The following is a 24,210-nucleotide window of genomic DNA, read 5'->3' as shown; positions in this document are numbered from 1 at the left end:
ATATTTAATATTCTGCTCTACTGTACACCCTTAAAAATATTATACAAGATGTAAGTAATATAAGAAGAAGCATAGTTTACCTCTTTCTCTCTCGTTGGGATGTGTTAGACATCCCAACACAATATACTTTATAGGTGATAAAAGGAACTCTGAGCCTAAGAATGTGTGACTTTAAAAATGAATATAATTTGTATCCAGCAATAAATCAGTTTTACAAATTTTCATGTACTCTGTTCCAAAGACACTTAAAAAAACCTGCTGAGGGCACATTCTCAATACGCAGAGAAACAGGATTTCTTCTAAATGGAGAAAGTCTGCTCTTAAAGGATAAGCACTGGGACTAAAGTTAACTGAAAACTCCTTGCTTAATAAAACAAGAGTTGCTAAAGCTACCAGAAAAACAACTAGTAAACTCACATCCAGGTGGAGCTTTCCTGAAAGGCATTCCTAAAAGGGAACAAGGATCTATGTCTTTAGAAATGAAGGGAAACACAGTTAAAGCCTGGGTATAAATGTCTGTTGTGGTGAATTCCTATGAAAAGTGTACTCAGGTCTGGAAATGCAAGAAAGTGAAAAGACACTAAGTCAGTCTCAAGCACTTTTCATGACTTCACTATGAACACTGAGTATTGAAGGCCATGCCATTCAAGTCATGCTGAATGGTTCATCTTTATAGTCTCAGTGCATCCCAAACCCTAACAAGGTGAAAGGGGAATTGGAGAATAAAGTCAGAACCAAAACATCACCTCATTCTAGTGGGTTGGCCAAAAAGTTCATTTGTTTATTTTTTTGCATTAGATGACTCTAGTAGCTCTTAGTTGTGTTTAACTTCATTCAAAAAATTTTTGTTAAATTGTATTGTGACAGCTGTCATTATCAGTGTGCATTAAAAAAACTTGTGAAAATTGGTGAATTTTCATGTAGCCATTTTAATACTGAAGATGGAAGAAAATAAGCAACATTTCCAGCATACTATGCTTTATATTTCAAGAAAGGTAAAAATGCAACTGAAATGCAAAAAAAAAAAGATTTCTATGGTGTATGGAGAAGGTGCTGTGTTTGATGAAATGTGACAAAAGTGCTTTGCAAAGTTTCAAACTAGAAAGTTCTTGCTGTACAATGATCCACAGTTGAAGCTGATGGCAATAAAACCAAGACATTGAGAACAATCAACATTATAACATGTGGGGAATAGCTGATATACTCAAAATATCCAAATCAATAATTACTAGTGAAAACGAAGAGAAATGGGAAAAAAATGGACGTTTTGGCCTATCCAACAGTATGGTCATTTATACAGTTTTTTTCTTAAATTGTTGTTCAAGTACAGATTTCTGCCTTTCCCCCCTCAACGGAGCCATCTACCCTCCCTTCCCTAATTCCACCCTCCCTGGGTTTTGTCCGTGTGTCCTTTATATTTGTTCCCGAAAACTCTTCCCCCTTCCCCCAATTATCCCCTGCCATCTACCCTCCAGTTACTGTCACATTCTTCTTAATTTCAATGTCTCTGGTTATATTTTGCTTCCTTTTTTAAAATTTTGTTGATTAGGTTCCAGTTGAAGGTGATATAATGTGCTATTTGTCCCTCACTACCTGGCTTTTTTCACTTAGCACAATGCTCTCCAGTTCCATCCATGATGTTGCAAAGGATAGGAGCTCCTTTCCCTTTGTTGCATAGTATTCCATTGTGCAAATATACCATAGTTTCTTGATCTCCTTTACTGATGGGAACTTAGCCTATTTCTAGCACTTGCCTATTGTAACTTGTGTTGCTATTAACATTAGGGTGCATAGGTGCTTTGGGATTGGTGTTTCAGGGTTCTTAGAGTATACTCATAGCAGTGAAATTGCAGGGTCAAATGGCAGTTCCATTTTTAGTTTTCTGAGGAAATTCCATTGTCTTCCATAGTGGCTGCACCAGTCTGCATTCCCATCAACAGAGCACTAGGTTCCCTTTTCACCATAACCTCTGCAAACACTTGTCTATTGCTTTGCTTACGACGGCCATTCTGACCAGTGTGAAATGGTATCTCATTGTGGTTTTAATTTGCATCTCTCTGATGGCTAGTGATGCTGAACATATTTTGTCTCCTGGCCCACTGTCTGTCCTCCTTGGAGAAGTGTCTGTTCAAGTACTTTGCTCATTTTTAAATTGTGTTGTGTCTTCCTAGAATGGTATTGTGTGAGTTCTTTATATATTTTGGAGACCAAACCCTTGTCTGAGGTATCACTGGCAAATGTTTTCCCATACGGTTGGTTCTCTTTTCATTTTAATGCTGTTTTCTTTAGCCATGCAGAAGCTTTTTGTTTTGATGGAATCCCATATGTCTATTCTTTCCTTTATGTCCCTTGCTCTACAGGACATATCAGTGAAAATATTGCTGTGCAGAATATCTAAGATTTTCCTGACTATGGTCTCCTGAAGGAATTCTATGGTGTCAGGACTTAATTAAGTCTTTTATCCACCTTGAATTTACTTTTGTGTATGGTGTAAGTTGGTGATCAAATTTCATTTTTTTTCCATGTAGCTGTCCAGCTCTCCCAACACCATTTGTTGAAGAGGCTATTTTTATTCCATTTTATGCTGCTGCCCTCTTTGTCAAATATTAATTGACCACAGAGACTTGGGTTTATTTCAGGGCTCTCTGTTCTGTTCCATTGGTCCATGTGTCTGTTCTTATGCCAGTACTAGGCAGTTTAAATTACAATAACCCTATAATACAGTTTGATATCAGATATTGTGATCCCTCCTGCTTTGTTCTTCTTTCTCAAAATTGCTGCAGCTATTCAGGGTTGTTTATGATTCCACATAAATCTTTGATATGTTTATTCTATATCTGTGAAATATGTCATTGGTACATTAATAGTCTGGAATTGAATCTATGAATTGCTTTGGGTAGTATAAACATTTTGATGATGTTAATTCTTCCAATCCATGAACACGGTATATGCTTCCATTTGCTTGTATCTTCCTTAATTTTTTTCTTCTTCAGGGTTGTGTAATTTTCTAAGAGGTCTTATACTTTACCTCCTTGGTCAGATTTATTTCTAGGTACTTTATTTATTTATTTTTTTTGCTACAACAAATGTGATTTTTTCCTGATTTGTTTTTGATATGTCATTGTTAGTGTACAAGAATGCCTTTGATTTCTGGATATTGACTTTGTATCCCTCCATATTGACAAATTCATTTATTAGGTCAAGCAGTTTTTTGGTGGAGTCTAAAAATCCAGAGGATTTTCCAGGTACACTATTATGTCATTTGCAAACAATGACAGTTTTTTTTCTCCTTTCCAATTTGAATGCCTTTTATTCTTTTATTTCCTCTTCTTGTCTGACTGCTGTGGCTAGGACCTCCAACAGTATGTTGAATAGACGTGGTAAGAGTGGATGAATTTGTCTCGTTCCTGATCTTAGTGGGAAAGATTTTTTTTTTTTGCCCACTGAGCATGATGTTGGCTATAGGTCTCTCATACATGGCCTTTATTATGTTGAGAAATGCTCTCTCTACTCCCACTTTGCTGAGTGTTTTGATCATAAACAGATGCTGTAACTTATCAAATGGTTTTTTTTTGCATGTATTGATATGGTCACGTGAATTTCTATTTTTTCTTTTGTTTATGTGATGTATTATGTTTATTGATTTGTGAATATTGAACTATCCCTGCATCCCTGGGATGAATCCACTTGATCATCGTATATGATCTTTTCAATGTGTTGCTGGATGCAGTTTGCTAATACTTTATTGAGGATTTTATCATTTAAGTTCATTAGCAATACTGACCTGAAGTTTTCTGTCTTTTGTTGTGTCTTTATCTAATTGTTGGATTAGGATGATGCTGCCTGCATAAAAAGAGTTTGAGAGATTTCCATCTTCTTGGATTTTTTTGGAATAATCTGTGAAGGGTAGGGGTTAGTTCTTCTTTAAATGCTTTAGAAAATTCTTCTGTGAAACCATCTGGTCCAGAGCTTTTGTATACTGGAGGCTTTGTGATTACTGCTTCAATATTGTCAGCTGTAATTGGTCTGTTCAAGCTTTCGGCTTGTTCTTCATTGAGTTTTGGAAGATTACATTTTTCTAGAAATCTGTCCATTTCAACTAGGTTTTCAAATTTCCTGGCATATAGTTCTTCATAGTAATTTCTTACAATCCTTTGTATTTCTGTGGTATTCAGTTGTAGTCTCTCCTGTTTCATTTTTAATTGTGCTTATTGGGTCCTTTCTTTTTTTCTTTTTAAAAATTATTTATTTATTTTTATTGATTATGCCATTACAGTTGTTCTATTCCCCCCTTTATTCCCCTCCACCCTACCCCCCATCCCCACCATTACCCCCCTTTGGTTTATGACCATGTGCCTCAAGTTCTTTAGATTCTATATTTCCCATGCTATTCTTGCCCCCCATCTATTTTCTATCTACTGTCTATGCTACTTATTTTCTGTACCTTCTACCCCCTTCTCCTCCTCCCACTCTCCTGTTGCTAACCCTCCTTGAGATCTTCATTTCTGTGTTTCCACTCCTGATCTAGCTGTCCTTTTAGTTTGCTTTCGTTTTAGGTGTGGTTGTTAATAACTGTGAGTTTGCTGTCCTTTCACTGTTCATGTTTCTTTAACTTTTTTTCTTAGATAAGTCCCTTTAACATTTCATATAATAAGGGCTTGGTGATGATGAACTCCTTGAATTTGGTCTTATCTGAGAAGCACTTTATCTGTCCTTCCATTCTAAGTGAAAGTTTTGCTGGATAGAGCAATCTTGGTTGTAGGTCTTTGGATTTCATGACTTGGAATACCTCTTTCCAGCCCCTTCTTGCCTGGAAGGTCTCTTTTGAGAAATCTGCTGACAGTCTGATGGGGACTCCTTTGTAGGTGACTGTCCCCTTAGCTCTTGCTGCTTCTAGGATTCTCTCCTTCATTTTAATCTTGGCTAATGTAATGATAATGTGCCTTGGTATGTTTCTTCTTGGGTCCAACTTCTTTGGGACTCTGAGCTTCCTGGATTTCCTGGAAGTCTATTTCCTTTGCCAGATTGGGGAAATTCTCCTTTATTATTTGTTCAAATAAGTTTTCCACTGGTGGCTGTGCCTTTCCCCCTTTTGGTACACCTATAATTCGGATGTTGGAACGTTTAAAGATGTCCTGGAGGTTCCTAAGACTCTCCTCATTTCTTTGAATTCTTGCTTCTTGACTCTTTTCTGTTTGGCCATTATTTGCTTTCTTCTGGTCCACTCCATTGATTTGAGACCCAGTATCTTTTTCATCGCTATTGATTTCCTGTGTAATTCCATTCATTTCAATTAGTTTCGCCTTCATATGTATATCTAATTTGTGGCTATAATCAACCAGTTCTGTGAGGATCCTGATCACCAGTGTTTTAAACTGTGCGTCTGAGAGTTTTGCTATTTCTTCATTGCTTAGATTTATAGGCTCTGGGGCTTTGAGATCTTCTTGAGCCATTTTTGTTCTGTTCGCGCCTGTTAAGTACGAGGAGGGGAGCCTTGGACTCCCAGGTTGCTGGGTTGTGACGCTGTATGTGGGGGCATTGTCAGAGCGGGGAAATGGCAGCCCCCTCTGCTGTTTCTAGCTGCTGGGTGAGGAGCAGAGCCTCAGGTGGTTCACCAGGGCAGGGCCACTCAGAGTCGCTGGGTTATGATGCTGTATGTGGAGGCGGGGTCAGAGCGGGGAAATGGCGGCGCCCTCCACTGCTGCTCACCACTGAGGCCTGCTGGCTCCCATCCAATCGCCCACTCTGTCGCTTGTCTATCCACGCACGGATGCGAGACCACAGTCAACCCGCAGCCCTGCTCCCTTGCTGTTTCCCCACAGTCGCTTGCTGAGTTGCCCACCAGGTCCAACCCTGTGCCTGGATTCCACGCACCTGAGTCCATCTGACCAAGTTTTCCTGTGCAACCCTGCTCTGCCAGCTGCTGGTTTCACCCCTCTTACCGGTCAGGCTGAAGAATTTGTTGTTAGCAGATTTCCGAAAAGTTCAATTTTCTGTGTTCTGGCTGTGTTTTCTGTTGCTAATATTTAGTTGTCTCTAAACTTGGTTGTGTGAGGAAGCATGGCGTCTCCACCTATGCCTCCATCTTGGCGAAAGTCCTCTCTCTTTTTTTCTTGATGGGCCTGCTTCAGGGCTTGTTGATTTTGTTTATCTTTTCAAAGAACCAACTCCTGGATTTACTGGTCCTTAGAATTGTGCTTTTAGTCTCTATGTCATTTAATTCTGCTCTGATCTTGGTTATTTCCTTCCTTCTACTTGCTCTGGGCTGTCTTTGTTGTTGTTCCTCAAGTCCTTGTAGGTGTAGGATTAGGGTGGTTATTTGAAATGTTTCTATCTTTTTTATGTAGGCCTGTATCACTAGGAATTTCCCTCTCAGGAGTGCCTTTGCTGTGTCCCTTAAGTTTTGGATTGTTGTGAGTTCACTTTCATTTGTTTGCAGAAACTTTTTCATTTCCTCCTTGATCATATTCTTGACCCATTCATTGTTAAATAACATGCTATTCAATCTCCATGAGTTTGAGTTTAATGGGGTTTTTATCTTATGGTTGGTTTCTAGTTTCTGACCCCTGTGGTCAGAGAAAATGTTTGATATGATTTCAATTTTCTTGAATTTGTTGAGGCTTGTTTTGTGTCCTATCATGTGGCCTATCTTTGAAAATATTCCATGTGCATTTGAAAAGAATGTGTATTTTGTTTATTTGGGTTGAAAGGTTCTCTATATACATTAGTTAAGTCCATTTCATCTAGGGTACTGTTCAATGCCACAACATCTTTCTTGATATTTTATTTGGAAGACCTATCCATTTTTGACAGTGGGATGTTAAATACCTCTACTATAATTGTGTTGCTGTCAATATCTTTCTTGAAGTCCTCTAAGATTTTCTTTATGTAGTTGGGTGCTCCTATGTTGGGTAGATATATATTTACAATGTTTATGTCTTCTTGGGGGATTCTTCCCTTGAGTATTATGAAGTGACCTTCTGGGTCTCTTTTTATGGCCCTTTTTTGAAGTCTATTTTGTCCGATGTGAGTATTGCTACCACGGCTTTTTCCTCCTGTCCATTTGCTTGGAATACATTATCCAACCCTTCTTCACTTTCATTCTGTGTATGTCTTTTGTTCTGAAGTGGGTCTGTTGTAGGCAGCATATGTGTGGGTCATGATCTTATCCATTCAGGTATTCTATGTCTTCTGATTAGAGCATTTAATCTATTTATGTTAAAGGTTATTATTGATAGGTACTTATTCATTGCTATTTTTTGTACTCATGTTCCTCTGTCTTTTTTTTTCCTTTTATTAAAGCAGACCCTCTCTTGCAGATGTGGTTTAGAGGAGGTATATTCTTTGAGACTTCTGTCTGGGAAACTCCTTCTTTCACCTTGCATTTTAATTGAGAGCCTTGTTGGATGGAGTAGTCTCAGTTTCAGGCCCTTGTTTTCATTACTTGTAATATTCCTTGGCATTCTCTTCTGGCTGGGAATGTTTCCATTGAGAAGTCAGCTGCTAGTCTTGTAGGGCCTCCCTTGTATGTTACTTCCTCTTTCTGTCTTGCTGCCTTTAATATTCTCTCTGTCTTGGAATTTTGCCGTTTTAATTTGGTATGTGTTGAAGTGGGCCTCTTGATTGGGGCTCTTTCTGTTTTCTGGATTTGTGTAACTTTTTCTCTCATCAAATTAGGGAAATGTTCCATCCTTACTTTTTCAAACAGGTTTTCTATCCCTTGTTCTTCTTCTTCTCCTTCTGGTATCCCTATCATTTAGTTTCATGTTGTTCTGAAATTCCCCTAACACCTCTTCATTCTTTGAGAGCCTCTTTTCCTTTTCTTGCTCTTTTTGGGTGTTTTTTTCTACCTTTGTCCTTCAGCTTGCTAATTCAATCCTGTGCTTCATCCAGCCTGCTTCTAATTCCTTCTACTGTGTTCTTCAATTCAGAAATTGTGTTCTTCTTTCTTCCTGGTTTTTGTTTAGAGTTTCTATTTCCTTTTCTATACTGTTGTAGTTCTCACTCAGTTCCTTGTAGTTGTCTGTGAGTTCCTCAAGCATCTTTATAACCATTAATTTGAATTGTGTATTCGATAGTTTGATTATCTCTATTTCATTTAGCTCTTTTAGTGGGGAGTCCTTTTGATTGCATGTTCTTTTTTTGTCTCCCCATTTTAGGTGAATCTTTTTGTGTGTTTCTGCACTTCCTGATGTTTCACTTTGCTAGCTGTCTTTGTAGAGTGCATTTCTATGGTAGAGATTCTATGGGGTTCAGTGGTGTGTTCTCTTTGATCTCCTTGTCTGGATGCTTTAGGTTTGACCTTTTTTCTGTTTGTGTGGGTTCTCTTTATGTACTTGGGTTTTTACCTTTTGGGGTTTCCTTTGTTGGTGAGTTCTCTCCTCCAGCAACTATACTGATGTTCACAGCTCCCACCTAATCTTGTATGTGATCAGTGGTAGGAGGTAGGCAAAATGGATAAAGACAGAGGGAGAGTATTTTATAGGATTTAAAGTACCAACAAATAAAGAAGAGATAGGAGATCCTTTGGGTAAATACAGCATTAACTGTGTTATTTCACCCAACTAACCACTTTTTATGAAAGGTGAAAGAGAGAGAAGACTCTTGTTAGAGGGGAGGTAGATTGTGAGCTGAATGCAGAAAACAGAGTGCTTGTTCAAGGCTAGATGATAACATATAATGAGAGTAAAGGATAGAAAGTAGGCATAATGTGCGAGAGAACAAAGTTAACCACAACCATAATAAAGCTTAGTAATAAAGTGAAGTGGGTTAAGATCAGTGAGGGTTGCTGTGCAGTATGTACAATTGTATGGAACAACAATTATTTATAATAACACTGGAACAACAATAATATGACAAGAAATATATGATTTAGATAACCAAAATAAAAAGTATATGATCAAGAGTAGTATGTTACTGGAACATGAGTGAAGTGAAAGAAGGAAAGTTAAAATACAGTACAGAGAGAATAAGGAAAATCAGTCAAACAATGCAATTAAATAAATGAAATGAAGAAAACTAAATATAAGAGAAATAAGGAAAATACTAAAAAAATAAAAGTGGGAAAAATAATGAAAAATAATAATACACATAAAGAATAAAATGCCAGCTCTATGAGATGGCAAAGTGACATTTGTCTCAGTTTCTCAGTTTTTGGGGTTAGCCTTGTGCTCCCCCTTTGGAACTGTCTCTAGACCTCTCATAACTCCATGTCTTATTGTTTCACTTGGGCATTTCCACAGTACTGAATCGTACAGATAACTTGGATCCTACGGTTAATATTTCAACACATTCCTATGCCCTGGGACTTGTTTAATTGGCAAATGAGTGTATACTACACACATGAATAATGCTAATTATGCTTTTTATAATAGCAGTTAAATATTAACACTGAGTGTTTACCATGCCAAGTACTGCACTCATCATATTAACTTTGTCTCTCACTGTGACTTATTTTTGGCAATGTAGACACAGGTTGAAGAGGAAAGAGATTCTGCTTATGCCAATTAGTAAATGGTGGAGTCTGGATCCAAAGCCATATCTGTCTGACTTAAAAGCACTGCTGTGAACCATTACAGACTAGTCCCTAGAAGAGAGCCCTTCCCTAATCCCACAGCAGTGGCTGGACACATGGGCAGAGCAAGACAAAGAAGACAGAGCAAAGGTCCCAGGAGAATGGCTAATGGAAACATTGTATGAGCACTGTGTATGAATTAACTCATTTAATCTTTATGACACAAAATTAAGTAGGTATAACTTTGAAAAATATGTATGAATGTAAGTAAGATTAAGGATTGGTATTAGTATGGTAGGATAGATTGAGGCATTAAAATATGAGATTTCCAGTTTTATATTCCGCCCAGCTTCATCACTTATATGAAATAGTATATCAACAACAAGAACAACACAAAAAAGTTAAGGACATAAACTTAGCATAAATAACAGTTCTGTAAACTAATCAGCTAAGAGGACTGCCCTTTATTCTATCCTGATGGCAACAGGTTTCATTTATTCCAAGTGTTGTTTAAGAGAAAGGAATAAAGACAGAATAAAAATGTTTCTGTGACAATTCTGTGAAAACATTTTTTGTATCATTTTCTTTATGAAGAAGTTGGCATAGGGGCTGAATTATGCAGAAAAGTAATAAGCATATTTCTCAGGCATTTTCTTTAGAAAACCACTCCATTGGATCTTGATTTATGCCATCTGTTTTCCTCCTCATGGGGGCTGCTCTTACTTTATTTCAGATACAAAAACATATTCCAGGGAAGAAGATTTTAGAAAATGAATTTTAAGATTGCACCCTAGCCATAAACCACTATCCCCTTCAGAAATTACTTTGTCACATTTCATCTAAATTACTAACACTACAAATATATTCTACCATATTCCTTCCACACACCTGCAAAAATATTCCTTTTCTAAAAGCATAAGCACTCCAACTTACAGATTTAAATTTATAAATTAGCTTACGCATTAACAAAAAGCCAACAGTACAAATATGGGGTTAAGTGTGCTATATTCAGAATTCATGAGAATCTGGGAGTCTTTATTTCAGTGAAGAGTCAAGGAATTTTGATTGTTAACTATCAAAACCAGGAAAGCAATAGTCTAACCAGAAACTCAGACTTCAAAATCCTAATTTGAAAGCTACAAACTATCAGATTAAAAAACACTTTCAGAATTAAACTATAGTCAAGCAGATAAGGTCCCAAAGCATTACCAATGCCAGAAATAGCACCAAAGAGATCTTTGTGCAGGTTGTTATCCAGCGTGTTTCCAGACTTCTGTGGTGTCACCAATGGATTTACAGCTGGCAAAATAAGTGATTCTTCCTTCACAGTCTGCCAAAGGGGAGAAAAAAGAAGAAACAATCAAACATGATTTTTAAAAAGTCATCAACTGATCTTGGAAGTGTGAGGGCAAGTGTTAGAACAAGACAGAACAGCCTGATGAGTCAAATGTGCCTGAGTGGGAGAAAGCAACCACAGGATATGAGAGAGAGGAAGATGGCAGGTGAATCAGAGGAAGAGTAAGGAGAAGGTAGCACAGATATTTAAAGCAGGGATATGGTAGACAGAGAAATCTTGGTCATAAAGTCATTTCCTTCTCCATAAGATCTGGCACCTCTTCCTTTCCTGAGCTCTGATGCGTAACATTGCTTTAAATTATTTTGGTATAATTTTTTTCCTTCAGAAAAAGCCACATATGTTCTTTCTAACTGGAATGCTAGTTTTTCTCTCATATCAGAAACCCTCCTACATGAGCAACAGTAATTTATAACAGCAGCAGTAAAAAATCTCTGCAAATTTGGAGCTTCATATAGAATTCCAAATCAGTGAAGAAACCATGTTAAGTTTGAAGTGATGTCACAAAAGAGATTTAACTTGGTGTAAGCCAAGGAAAGAACTTTGTTACTTTTTCTCAGGACTGAAGCAGTACAGAGAGGGAGCATTATGCCTTGAATTACTTGTTCTGATTGCAAAAGGTTTAGAGAATACACGTGTAAAACACAGTGTTGTACAGGGTGAGATTAGTGTGGGGCAGTTCATTTAAGAACAGTAAAAGTTTATGCCCTTTGGAACTAAAAAAACATTCTATAAATATGGCTCATCTCAGTGTATTACTATTTAGATATACTTGGAGGTGGAGAGTAAATAAAAATGGAATAATGCATCTCTGTTTCAGGAAAAGGACAGAAAAATCAAAAGAAACTCCCCAACTGTACACCAGATGACGAAGTGGCAAGATTAACAACTGAGCTGGTTCATGGATCCAAAATAAAAGGGCAAAGGAAATTGCTGAGCTGGTAACATCTGTCCAAATTAATGGCAGGTGGTTCCTAACTTAAAAGTTTTGAGAATTTGAGATCATCCTTTAGTCAACTTAATTTCCAAAACATTTTTAAATGACTGCATGAAGATAATATAAATTAAGATGGTCAGTTCTTTTTTTTTAATTTTTTTTATTGATTATGCTGTTACAGTTGTTCTATTCCCCCTTTCATTCCCCTCCACCCTACCCCCCATCCCCACCATTACCCCCCCTTTAGTTTATGACCATGTATCTCAAGTCCTTTAGATTCTATATTTCCCATGCTATTCTTGCCCCCCCTTCTATTTTCTATCTACTGTCTATGCTACTTATTTTCTATACCTTCTCCCCCCTTCTCCTCCTCCCACTCCCCTGTTGCTAACCCTCCATGTGATTTTCATTTCTATGTTTCCACTCCTGATCTAGCTGTCCTTTTAGTTTGCTTTCGTTTTAGGTGTGGTTGTTAATAACTGTGAGTTTGCTGTCCTTTCAGTGTTCATGTTTCTTTAACTTTTTTTTCTTAGATAAGTCCCTTTAACATTTCATATAATAAGGGCTTGGTGATGATGAACTCCTTGAATTTGGTCTTATCTGAGAAGCACCTTATCTGTCCTTCCATTCTAAGTGAAAGTTTTGCTGGATAGAGCAATCTTGGTTGTAGGTCTTTGGATTTCATGACTTGGAATACCTCTTTCCAGCCCCTTCTTGCCTGGAAGGTCTCTTTTGAGAAATCTGCTGACAGTCTGATGGGGACTCCTTTGTAGGTGACTGTCCCCTTAGCTCTTGCTGCTTCTAGGATTCTCTCCTTTATTTTAATCTTGGCTAATGTAATGATGATGTGCCTTGGTGTGTTCCTTCTTGGGTCCAACTTCTTTGGGACTCTGAGCTTCCTGGATTTCCTGGAAGTCTATTTCCTTTGCCAGATTGGGGAAATTCTCCTTTATTATTTGTTCAAATAAGTTTTCCACTGGTGGCTGTTCCTTTCCCCCTTTTGGTACCCCTATAATTCGGATGTTGGAGCGTTTAAAGATGTCCTGGAGGTTCCCAAGACTCTCCTCATTTCTTTGAATTCTTGCTTCTTGACTCTTTTCTGTTTGGCCATTATTTGCTTTCTTCTGGTCCACTCCATTGATTTGAGTCCCAGTTTCCTTTTCATTGCTATTGGTGCCCTGTGCAATTCCATTCATTTCAATTAGTTTCGCCTTCATATATTTGTCTAATTTGTGGGTATAATCAACCAGTTCTGTGAGGATCCTGATCATCAGTGTTTTAAACTGTGCGTCTGAGAGTTTTGCTATTTCTTCATTGCTTAGATCTATAGGCTCTGGGGCTTTGAGATCTTCCTGTGCCATTTTTGGTCTGTTCGTGCCCTTTAAGTGTGAGAAGCGACGCCTTGGACTCCCAGGTCGCTGGGATGTGACGCTGTATGTGGGGGCGTGGTCAGAGCTGGGAAATGGCGGCCCCCTCTGCTGTTTCTAGCTGCTGGGTGAGGAGCAGAGCCTTAGGTGGTTCCCCTGGGCTGGGACACTCAGAGTTGCTGGGTTATGAAGCTGTATGTGGAGGTGGGGTCAGAGCAGGGAAATGGAGGCGCCCTCCGCTGCGCCCACTCCCTCGCCTGTCTACCTGCGCACAAATGCGTGACCACAGTCAACACGCAGCACCGCTCCTCCGCTGTCTCCCCCGCGGTCGCTCGCTGGGTCGCTCACTAGGTCCAACCCTGCGCCTGGATTCCGTGCGTCTGGATTCCGGGCACCTGAGTCCGTCTGACCGAGTCCTCCTGTGCAACCCTGCTTCACCAGCTGCTGGTTTCGCCCCTTACCGGTCAGGCTGAAGAATTTGTTGTTAACGGACTTCCAAAAAGTTCAATTTTCCGTGTTTTGGCTGTGTTTTCTGTTGCTAATATTTAGTTGTCTCTAAACTTGGTTGTGTGAGAAGGCACGGCACATCCACCTATGCCTCCATCTTGGCGGAAGTCCTCAGATGGTCAGTTCTTGAAGGTGGGGCCTATGTCACTTACCTTGGTTCTCTGACATCCACCTTGATTTTCTACTTTTACAGAGAGAGACTTTAGCTCAAAGTGGTGGTTTTTCCAAGACTGTGTTGTATGTTACAACCAGAACTGGGGCTAAAGATTTGTAGACTAGGTAAAGAAGATCCTGATGTTTTACAAGATATTGGGGCATTAGAAAAGCATGATTTTATAACAATTTTTAACAAGACTTGAAGACTGACCTCATCTTAGCCAGAAATAGTTTACTAGTACTGTGCAATGTTATTGTTTTAGTGGCGAAAGACACACACACACACACAGAGGGAGAGAGAGAGAGACAGAAAATAGGTATGTACTGTGTTAAATAGTGTCCCCCTGCTGAATTCACATCTATCCAGAACCTCAGAATGTGATCTTTGGAAATAGGGTCTTTGCAGATATAATTAAGATGTAAGGTAAGATGAGGTCACCCTGGATCCTAAATCCAATCAATTACTGGTATCTTTATAAGAAAAGGAGAGTACAACAGATACCAGAGACACAGACACACAGGGAGAGAAGGTGAAGACAAAGGCCAAGATCAGAATGATGCAGCCACAAGCTGAAGAATGCGAGGATTTTAGGCAACCACCAGAAGCTAGGAGAGAGGCAGGGAACAGACCCAGAGCCTCCAGAAGGAACCAACCCTGTTGACACTTTCATTTTGGGCGTATACCGTCCTGCCTATGAGAGAAGAACTTTCTGTTGTTTTGGTCACCTAGTTTGTGGTACTTTGTTAGGGCAGCCCCAGGAAACAAATACAGGCTGTATATATGTGAATATGCTTACGTACACTGCCAGAGTTCACAGGGAAGGGTGATACATCTCTCACATTGATCCGCTGGACATTTTCAATCAGCAGACCAAACAGAGGCAGGTAGAGAGTGGCTATCCTTGCTTGATGGCTCTGAAACAAAGGCACACATTGTAAGTTTATCCCAGGCTTGAGAATTTAATGACAGATTGAGCCAGCACTAGCCATCTCCTGTATTCAGATATTTCCTATAAAGATTGCTATTAGATTTTATTATATAAACAAAGAAAAGTCTTAGTGCTGTTACCACTAATTTTCTAATTGTTAGTTTCTTTATATTACTTGAAATAAAGGACATATGTCAGACCCTATTTCCTTGCATTGGGGACCACTCACTCTTGAAGCGTATCTGTCATCAAAAGAATGTTTTATCAGCAAATTCTTCAGCATGCTGATGGCGATCAGTCGGACCTCCCTGAACTCCTGGAGGGCGGTTCCCACCTCCCTCAGTAATAGTCCTACCAAGAAGTGGTTTCTGCAGAACTCATCTGTTAATGAGTAGTCAAGCTGGAGATCTGAAATGGGAATAAAAACTACTTTAGCTAAAGAGAATGTACCACTCTTTGAATAAAATAAAAACCAAACCCACCCTGGTTGTATCAACAGATGATAAGACTTGGTTTCCAAATGGAAAAGTGTGACTATCTAATATAGCTCTACTTAACACATGAAGCTCGTAATGAAAATAAAATTTTGATACAAATAATTGCAGTGGATTTTAAAGCATATTACATCCTATATAATTAAGTTAGTGAACAGTTTTAGTACCAATTTTTAGAATATAGAACATATATATTAAAGTATAATTTTGCTATTGAAATGAAATTTAGACAGTTGTCATACTAATTGATAGTATTATAGAGAGAAGTGATCTATGAATAACAAACATATAATAAAAGAAAGATTAAAAAGACATAGTCTACTGAAATGTTCTTTACTAAATAAGTTCATTACCTGGTCATTTAATGGTCAGATACGCCCATTAAAAACAATATGTTTAAAATTAACAAGTTAGCATACAGCCTATTCATTATCACTGAATAAAAAAACTTAATGTAGATTTTTAAAAAATATAATCTTAATACTTCTGCACCTCTAAAAGCAAATAAAAAAACTAACATAAACTAAAATGAAAATGGACAAAACACCAACCCAAATTAGTAAATCATCATCAAACTAACTGACAAAATTAAAGCTCTTCTGGAAAAGAGATACAAATAAATGCAAAATATACTTAGAGAAGGCAAATAAAAACAAATAAACATCACTCTGAAGCTAAAATACATCTTTTCAGTAAGCTGTAACAAAGATTTTAATTCTATTTAAAAATTTTTAAATTTTTTGGTGGTTGTAAGATTTCAAAACAATTTATTTCTTATTTTTAATATTTTTTATTTATTATGCTATTACATTTGTCCCATTTTTTTCTCTCCCCTTTATTCCCCTCTGCCTTGCACTCCACCTCCCACCAGCATTCTCCCCCTTTAGTTCATATCCATGGGTCGTACATGTAAGTTCTACGGCTTCTCCATTTCCTATACTATTCTTAACCTCCCCTGTTTATTTTGTACCTACCAATTATGCTTTTTATTCCCTGTACCCTTTCCCCCATTCTGCACCCTCCCTGGCCTCGCTGATAACCCTCCATGTGATCTCCATTTCCATGATTCTGTTCCTGTTCTAGTTGTTTGCTTAGTTGGCTTGTATTTTTTGTGGTTTTTTTTTACCTTCAGTTGTTGACACTTGTGAGTTTGTTGTCATTTTGCTGCACATATATTTTATCATCTTCTTTTTCTTAGGTAAGTCCCTTTAACATTTCATATAATAAGGGCTTGGTGATGATGAACTCCTTTAACTTGACCTTATCTGGGAAGGGCACTTTATCTGCCCTTGCATTCTAAGTGATAGCTTTGCTGGATAGAGCAATCTTGGATATAGGTCTTTGGATTTCATGACTTGGAATACTTCTTTCTAGCCCCTTCTTGCCTGTGAGGTTTCTTTGAGAAATCAACTGATAGTCTTATGGAAACTCCTTTGTAGGTAACTGTCTCCTTTTCTCTTGCCGCTTTTAAGATTCTCTCCTTATCTTTAATCCTGGGTAGCTTAATAATGATGTTCCTTGGTGTGTGCTTCCTTGTGTCCAAAGTGGGTCCAACTTCTTTGGGACTCTCTTCCTGGACTTCCTGGAAGTTTATTTCCTTTCCATCGCCAGACTGGGGAAGTTCTCCCTTATTTTTTCAAATAAGTTTTCAATTTCTTACTCTTCCTGTTCTCCTTCTGACACTCTTGTGATTTGGATCTTGGAACATTTCAAGTTGTCCCAGAGGTTCCTAAGCCTCTCCTCATTGTTTTGAATTCTTGTTTCTTCATTCTTCTGGTTGAATGTTTATTTCTTCCTTCTATTCCAAATTATTGATTTGAGTCTTAGTTTCCTTCCCTTCACTGTTGGTTCCCTGTATATTTTTCTCTATACCCTTCACTTTTTCCTCTATTTTGTGACCATACTCAACCATTTCTGTGAGTATCCTGATTATCAGTGTTTTGAACTGTGCATCTGATAGGTTGGCTTTCTCTTCATCAATTGGTTGTATTTTTGGAGCTTTGAACTGTTCTTTCATTTGGGCCATATTTCTTTGCCTCAGTACAACTGTTATGTAGTCAGGAGTAGAGCTTTAGGTATTCACCAAGGTGGGGCAAACCATGTCCCTGGTTGTGGCACTGTATGTGTGGGAGGGGTCCGCAAAGGAACAGTGCCACTTGCTGGGTTCTCAGCTGGTTTTCAGTCACTTTCCCCACTACCCACAAGCAAACTGGGCCCTTCTGGTGCTGATTCCAGGTGGGTGGGTGGGTTTGTATATGTTATAGGACCCTGTGGGTCTCTCCTGTGAGGCTAGGTGTTTCTCCCATTGCCACAAGCCCCACAGGTTTTTATAGCCAGAGGTTTTAAGGCTCTTTTCATGTGCTGGAACCCTGGGTTGCATGGTCTGTCTCACTCCCCAACTGTTCCTCTCAGTTTATCCACAGGCAAATGTGGGACTACCAGATCCACCAGCTGCCACCCTGCGTGTGTCCTCTGCCTGGATGCCTGTCTCCACCTCCTACTGGTCTGAATGAATGTTCCTTATTTAACTCCTTGTTTGTTGGACTTCCATACAGTTCGAATTTCTGGCAGTTCTCGTTATTTTTTGCTTTTAAATTTGTTGTTGTCCTTGTTTTGGTTGAGCAATGAGGCAAAGTGTATCTACCTATTTCTCCATCTTGGCCAGAAAAGTTCAAGGATATTGATTCTTATACTGAATCCATTATTAGAGGAAAATCTATATGCCCCTCATTTGACTTTAATCTCCTATTAGTACTCCTAAACTTATCTAAAAGACTGACTCAAGTCTCACGAAACTGTTACGATCGGTATTTAGCTAATTACTGATGGAAAAGGAGGAGCAAAGGTACTTGGATATTGAGGTTAATAAAACGGGGAACATAAACCTGCTTACTTATTCACAAAGCTATAGCTTTACACCCAAGGGGATTATAACATTGCTCTCCCAAGGAGATCAACACTCCTCCCTTTCCCCCTCTGCAAATGGCATGTTAAGGGGTGCAGGGAAAGGTGCTTGACCATAGAAGCCTGTCAGTCTAACTGGGGGACGTGGACCTATCCAAAGTCTACTGAACCCCGGGAAATTGGTCATTTGGTAAAAAGCACCAGGTTAGTCCCAAGCCCAAACTAATATAATTCCAGGGAGACAAAGAAGCACCTGCTATTCCTCTCTCTCTCTGTCTTTCTGTCTCTTTCTCTGTTACTCGTGACTCACACTCACCCCATGTACTTGCATGTCCTTTCTCCATAGCCATGTGGCCTTGGCAGCCACAAGACCCATGGCCGTGTAGGCTCCACATGAAGGCTCCAGGAGAGAGCCTGAATACCACAGCAAGGCAACAGACTGCAGCTAGAAATACATGCTAAGTTAGCTAGATGCTGGAGTGGATTGTACACTGATATGGAGCAGAAATTCTGGGCACTGGCTCTCATCCTGGCCCTACTGAAGACAAGACTGGAACTTTTCATGGCAAGATGGATAGAGATGGGACACTGGAAGCCAGGAGGAAAACCCTGTTAATTTTGCGTCATTGGTAAAGTTTACCACAGAGCCACATTCTCCTATATAGTCTCAGGAAATACTTTTTCACGTGATACCACAAGTTATTTTCCACTAATAACAAAACCCTTCAGCAGCAGCAAGGGAAAGATTATTTCCAGAATAATAGTGTCCACTCTTTACATTAAGCCCAGTTTACTCAAACAACAGTTCACAGGCTGAATTCAGATAAATCACTTAGAAGAAAACTGTTGATAGGTTTAACTGTGCATGTGTGCACATGCAAATGTCAGGGTGGGTGGGAAGAGACAGTGAAAGAGAGGAAGAAAAAAATGATTAAAAATACTCATTATTATCAATGTAAGGGAAATTATCCTAAGTGACCCACAACCATTTGCCTGGGGCAGTCCCTCCTGTCACCAAATACCTACCATTCTACTAAGAGTTTGCATCAGTCTCCTGGGCACCTGAAGGATTTCTACTTCACTCAATAAACAATTGGGCCCTACTTGGTCAGAGCAGAAGGTGGGCATTAGCACATATTCACTGCTCAACAACTAGGTATAAAGAGCTATCCTCAATATCCTGACAGGTAAAAGGAAAAGATAGTCACAGTTAGCAAGTACAGGCGACCTGGTAAGACTGTGAGGTGAGGGTGTGACAAGGTTTTAAGTGTAGGGTGGAGAGCGATAATTTCAGTTGGGGTACTGGGAGAAGTTGAGGAGACCTAGCAGGGAACACACAGGAGGAGCTGAGGAAGATGACAACCCTAAGAAGATTTGAGGTTGAGGTGTGTCACGGGCAGGCATGTCATGTTTGAGGAGCTGGTAGTAGCAGGTATTTCTGAAATGTGGGGGATAGTGTGGAGTGAGACCAGACAGCTGGGCCAGGGTTGAATCAGGGAATGCTGAGTAAGTGGCTATTACCTTGGCCCAGAATGTTTTCCCCCATGAGTGTTCATGCCTCAACCCCTCACTTTCTTCAGATTACCAATTTCTGGTCACTCTATCTCAAACATCATCTCATTTCAAATCCCCTTTCCTTGTTTTTTTTTCTGTCCTTAGCAATTATCACTCTCTAACATTCTATAGATTTCCCTTAGGTAAAACAGCCAAGGATTATCATCCTTGTGTGGATGAAAAAGGGGGTTCTATAGAAAGTAACCCCACAGGTGATCTGATCATCAATTCCTAATTGGGCAGGTCATGGTGGGTAATGATGTCCTATGCCTATAAATTTTTTAAAAGATTTTGTTTACTTATATATTTTAGAGAGACAGGAAGGGGGAGAGAGAGAGGGAGAGAAACATCAATGTGTGGTTGCCTCTCACACGCCTCCTACTAGCCACCTGGCCGTAACCCAGGCACGTGCCCTGACTGGGAATCAAACTGGGAAGCCTTTGCTTCGAAGTCCAGAGCTCAATCCATTGAGCCACACCAGCCAGAGCCTTATAACTTTTTTCAGTAAAAGATTTTTCTTTGACTTAAGTAAGATCTACCCATTGTTTTTGTGCATCTAGGTAACATTCCTTCGAAGGTTACATTCCTTTGAAATAAGGGTAACTATCCTTAAGAAAGCATATATTCTTGTTAATTATCCTGTAATCTCATCTCTACCTTGCTTTCTTCCACCTTCATGTAATCATAAAGGAAGTTGCTGACTGCCATTCTAAGAAGTGTTTGACATCTTTCCTCACAATTGTTATCAGTTTGGCTCAAATAAAATCTTACAAAAATTCTTAATGGGATTAGACATTGTTATGTGGACAATGACTGTTATCCTTGTCCATGACTGTATCCTGAGGCTAAACATAGTTGGTACTGGGAAAACATTTGTTTGTTTTTTTTTTAAAGATTTTATTTATTTATTTTTAGAGAGGAAGGGAAGGAGAGAGGGAGAGAGACATCAATGTATGGTTGCCTTTCGTGCATCCCCTGCTGGGAACTGGCCTACAGGGAATCGGCCTGCAACCTAGGCATGTGCCCTGACTGGGAATCGAACCGCGATCGTGTGGGTCGAAGGCCCGCGCTCAATCCACTGAGCTATACCAGCCAGGGCATACATTTGTTGAATGCATAAATACCCATTCCAGGACACAGTCCCTCTTCTATTCCCTAAAAATCATTCTGAGTCTGTTTTAAGGAAATATATTTATGTCTCTGAATGAAGGCCTTTGTATATTTCTCTGAACTTCAGAGTCAGTTGACTTAGGTAATAGTAATAGTTTGGTGGCATCCTTCCACTTTCTCCTTTAGCTAAAACAATTCTGAGCACATACAAGGCACTAAAACTAGTAAAGATCAATCGACGGACCTAGCATCCTACTTTGACTGACTTAGTAAAGATAAAGAAATCACTATGAGCTGAACTTAAAGAGGATACAGGAAAGTTAATAGACTCAACATGCAAACATAAGAAGCATGTGAAAAGCTGAGTTGCTACTGATTTAGGTAACTGACACCACTATGGAGAAGGGCTATGAAAACAGTGGAGTAATACATTTTTAGAGTAAGGCAGGGATTTTTGTTTGTTTTACTTCTAAAGAAATATCCTAGAGAACCCATGAGCAAAAAGCAAGATGCCTCCCTGAGATGTTACCGCAATCTCTTAGCTATAGAAAGAACACATTCGCTGGTTTATCATGAATTTAAAAACTGACCAAAGTATATGGGAAATGCCTAGATAAATAGCATACAAAAGCATTTCAGCAATCACTTGCATTCTTTTTCTTTTAAAGAAAGAAAATGCAAGAAAGCAAGCATCATATCCCATACCTACCTATAGGAGTTTCATTAGACTCCACAGTTGGTGAAAGAAAAGCTAATTCATGAAAAAAAAAAAAAGGAAAAGTAAAACAAATAAAAATAAACCACAGTAAGTAAAATGGATTTCTACTGTTTCAATGAAGAAGAGTCACACTAATATGATCTATAGTCTGGTAAGTTTGCTGAGAAGTAAGTTCCCATTGAGCATTTTTATCAATATTTTTAACATGGAAACTTAACTAGAAAAAAATTAACCCATCCATGAAGAAAACAAAAAAAATGTCATGTTGAAATCAATTAAAATGTGGGGGATTCTCTCACCTCCACAATTAAAATGTGGAGGTTCTCTCACCTCTCTCATCTTATTAAAAGTAAATGACTCTCTTAGTGAAAACACTAACTATGTATATGTAAATGTCAGATTACCTTGGTATCGTTGAATCCTGCCTTTTCCAAATGGCATTGGTAAATTCAATGGAATATAATGTTCATGATTGCATACCACATGGAGAAATTCAAACTTGTATTCAAAGAGGGTCTGCAGAAAAAAAATGTTTAGTCCTAAGTTAAATACCTGACTGGATATTTTATACAGCATCCTAAAAATGTATAAGAAATAACACACTCAGTTTTTAGCTTCTTGACCTTCTCAGAACTGCATGCTCTGAGGAGAGCTGCCAGCAGATTGTCCTTGGGCTCAACTAGCAAAATCAACCCTTTCCTGGGTCTCCAGCCTCCTGCCCAGCCCACTTCTTTTGGACTTGCCAACCTCTACAAATTCGGTCCTCAGAAGACTACTTAGAATGGTATGCAGCAGGCACCTTTTGGTAACCTTCAATAGGCCAATTTTCTTTATTTCTTGAAAACATACATGGCATTACCCAGAAATACTTTCAACTGAGGTTTTAAAAATGGCTGCGGCAAGGGAGTGGACTACATGGGCAGAGCTGCCTGAACGGGAAATTGAGACTCACAGCTGACTGTGGACTACTGTAGTTGCTGAGGTGGAAAAAACTCCCAGTCTCACATGAGAGTTAATTGGAAAGGGGAACTAGAGACAAGTGGGTGAGCTGCAGTGTTCCCTCTCTGGCCCCTCTCCCACAGGCAGCGCTGCAGTGTAGCAAGAAGAGTTGCCCTGCCCTGGGTAATACCTAAGGCCCCACCCCCTTACAACATAATGAGTGTGCCAAGACAAAGAAATATGGTCCAAATGAAAGAACAGAGTAAAGTTTTGGAAAGAGAGCTAAGCGATGAGGAGATAGCCAACCTATCTGATGGAGAATTTAAAGCCCTGGTAATCAAAATGCTCACAGAACTGATTGAGCTTGGTCAAAAAATGAGAAAACAAATGAAAAGAATCCCAAAATGAAATAAAGTAACATATTCAGGGAACCAACAGAGACAGGAAGGAAACCTGGACTGAAAGCAATGATCTGGAACAAAAGGAAGAAATAAACATCCAAACGGAACAGAATGAAGAAACAAGAACCCCCCAAAATGAAGACATGCTGAAGAATATCTGGGACAACCTGAAACATTCCAATATCCAAATTATAGGGGTGCCAGAAGGAGAAGAAGAAGAGTAAGAAATGAAAAACATACTTGAAAAAATAATGAAGGAAAACTTCCCTAATCTGGAGAAGGAAATAGACTTCCAGGAAGTCAGGAAGCCCAGAGAGTCCCAAGGACATTGGACCCAAAGAGGAACACACCAAAGCACATCATCGTTAAGTTACCCTAGATGAAAGATAAAGAGAATCTCCTAAAAGCAGCAAGAGGAAAGGAGAGAATTACCTACAAAGGAGTGCCCATTAGACTATCAGCTGATTTCTCAAAAGAAACCTTTCAGGTAAGAAGGGACTGGAAAAAAGTATTCAAAGTCATGAAAGGCAAGGACTTACATCCAACATGACTTTATCCAGCAAAGCTACCATTTAGAATGGAAGGGCAGGTGAAGTGCTTCCCAGATAAGGTCAAGTTAAATGAGTTCATCATCACCAAGCCCTTATTACATGAAACATTAAAGGGACTTATCTAAGAAAAAGAAGATGATAAAATATATGAGCAACAAAATGACAACAAACTAATAAGTATCAACAAATGAACCTAAAAGAAAAGACACACAATGAAAACAAAAACTTAGCAAACAACTACAACAGGAAGAGAATCAGAGAAATGGACATTACAGGGAGAGATTTCACTGGGGAGGGGGAAGGGAGAAATAGTGGGGAAAAGATACAGGGAAGACGAAGTATAACTGGTCGGCATGAAATAGTTGGGGAGAGGTAAAAAATGGTATGAGAAACAGAGAACTCAAAGAATTTATCTGTACCACCCATGGACATGAACTAAGAGGGTGGGGAATGCTGCAGCGTGGGGCCGGTGGGGACAAAGGGGTAGAAATTGAGAAGAAAAAAAAGAAAGGCATGCTCTGTGGTATTTTAGATTTTGGAACAACTGCAAGGATTTGTTTGAAAATTGAGAACACATTTCATTCAACAATATTCTTCACTGACTTTCAGAGCATTTATTATTTATGCTCCTCCTATATCAATAAGGACTTCAGGCAGCTTATAATTATAGACACAGACTAATATGATAAAAAATGAGTTAGAGGAAGGGCACAGTTAGTTCTATTACCTTGCTAAATAAACTATGACTCCCAACACATATACTTTTAGTTCTGCA

At 39.0% G+C, this 24,210-nt stretch overlaps 1 protein-coding gene across 12 annotated transcripts in view; it reads right to left on the bottom strand.

The window, feature by feature from the left end:
• DOCK9 (dedicator of cytokinesis 9) overlaps positions 1 to 24,210 on the bottom strand; it is a 377,316-nt gene that overhangs the window by 81,550 nt on the left and 271,556 nt on the right. For all 12 annotated transcript variants that reach the window (XM_053665376.1, XM_037151681.2, XM_037151687.2 and 9 more), the window contains exons 30-33: positions 21,949 to 22,060; positions 14,994 to 15,172; positions 14,637 to 14,750; positions 10,724 to 10,844 (exon numbers count right to left, since the gene is read on the bottom strand). In XM_053665376.1, coding sequence (XP_053521351.1) covers positions 10,724 to 10,844; positions 14,637 to 14,750; positions 14,994 to 15,172; positions 21,949 to 22,060 — 526 coding nt within the window. The remainder of the gene's footprint in view (positions 1 to 10,723; positions 10,845 to 14,636; positions 14,751 to 14,993; positions 15,173 to 21,948; positions 22,061 to 24,210) is intronic.

This window comes from Artibeus jamaicensis, unplaced genomic scaffold, assembly GCF_021234435.1.
Source record: "Artibeus jamaicensis isolate MK-2021 breed Jamaican fruit bat unplaced genomic scaffold, CSHL_Jam_final contig_410, whole genome shotgun sequence".
In the NCBI taxonomy this organism is placed as follows: Eukaryota; Metazoa; Chordata; class Mammalia; order Chiroptera; family Phyllostomidae; genus Artibeus; species Artibeus jamaicensis.
Note: the sequence above shows the minus strand (reverse complement) of the source record. Positions and strands in the feature narration are given on the sequence as shown.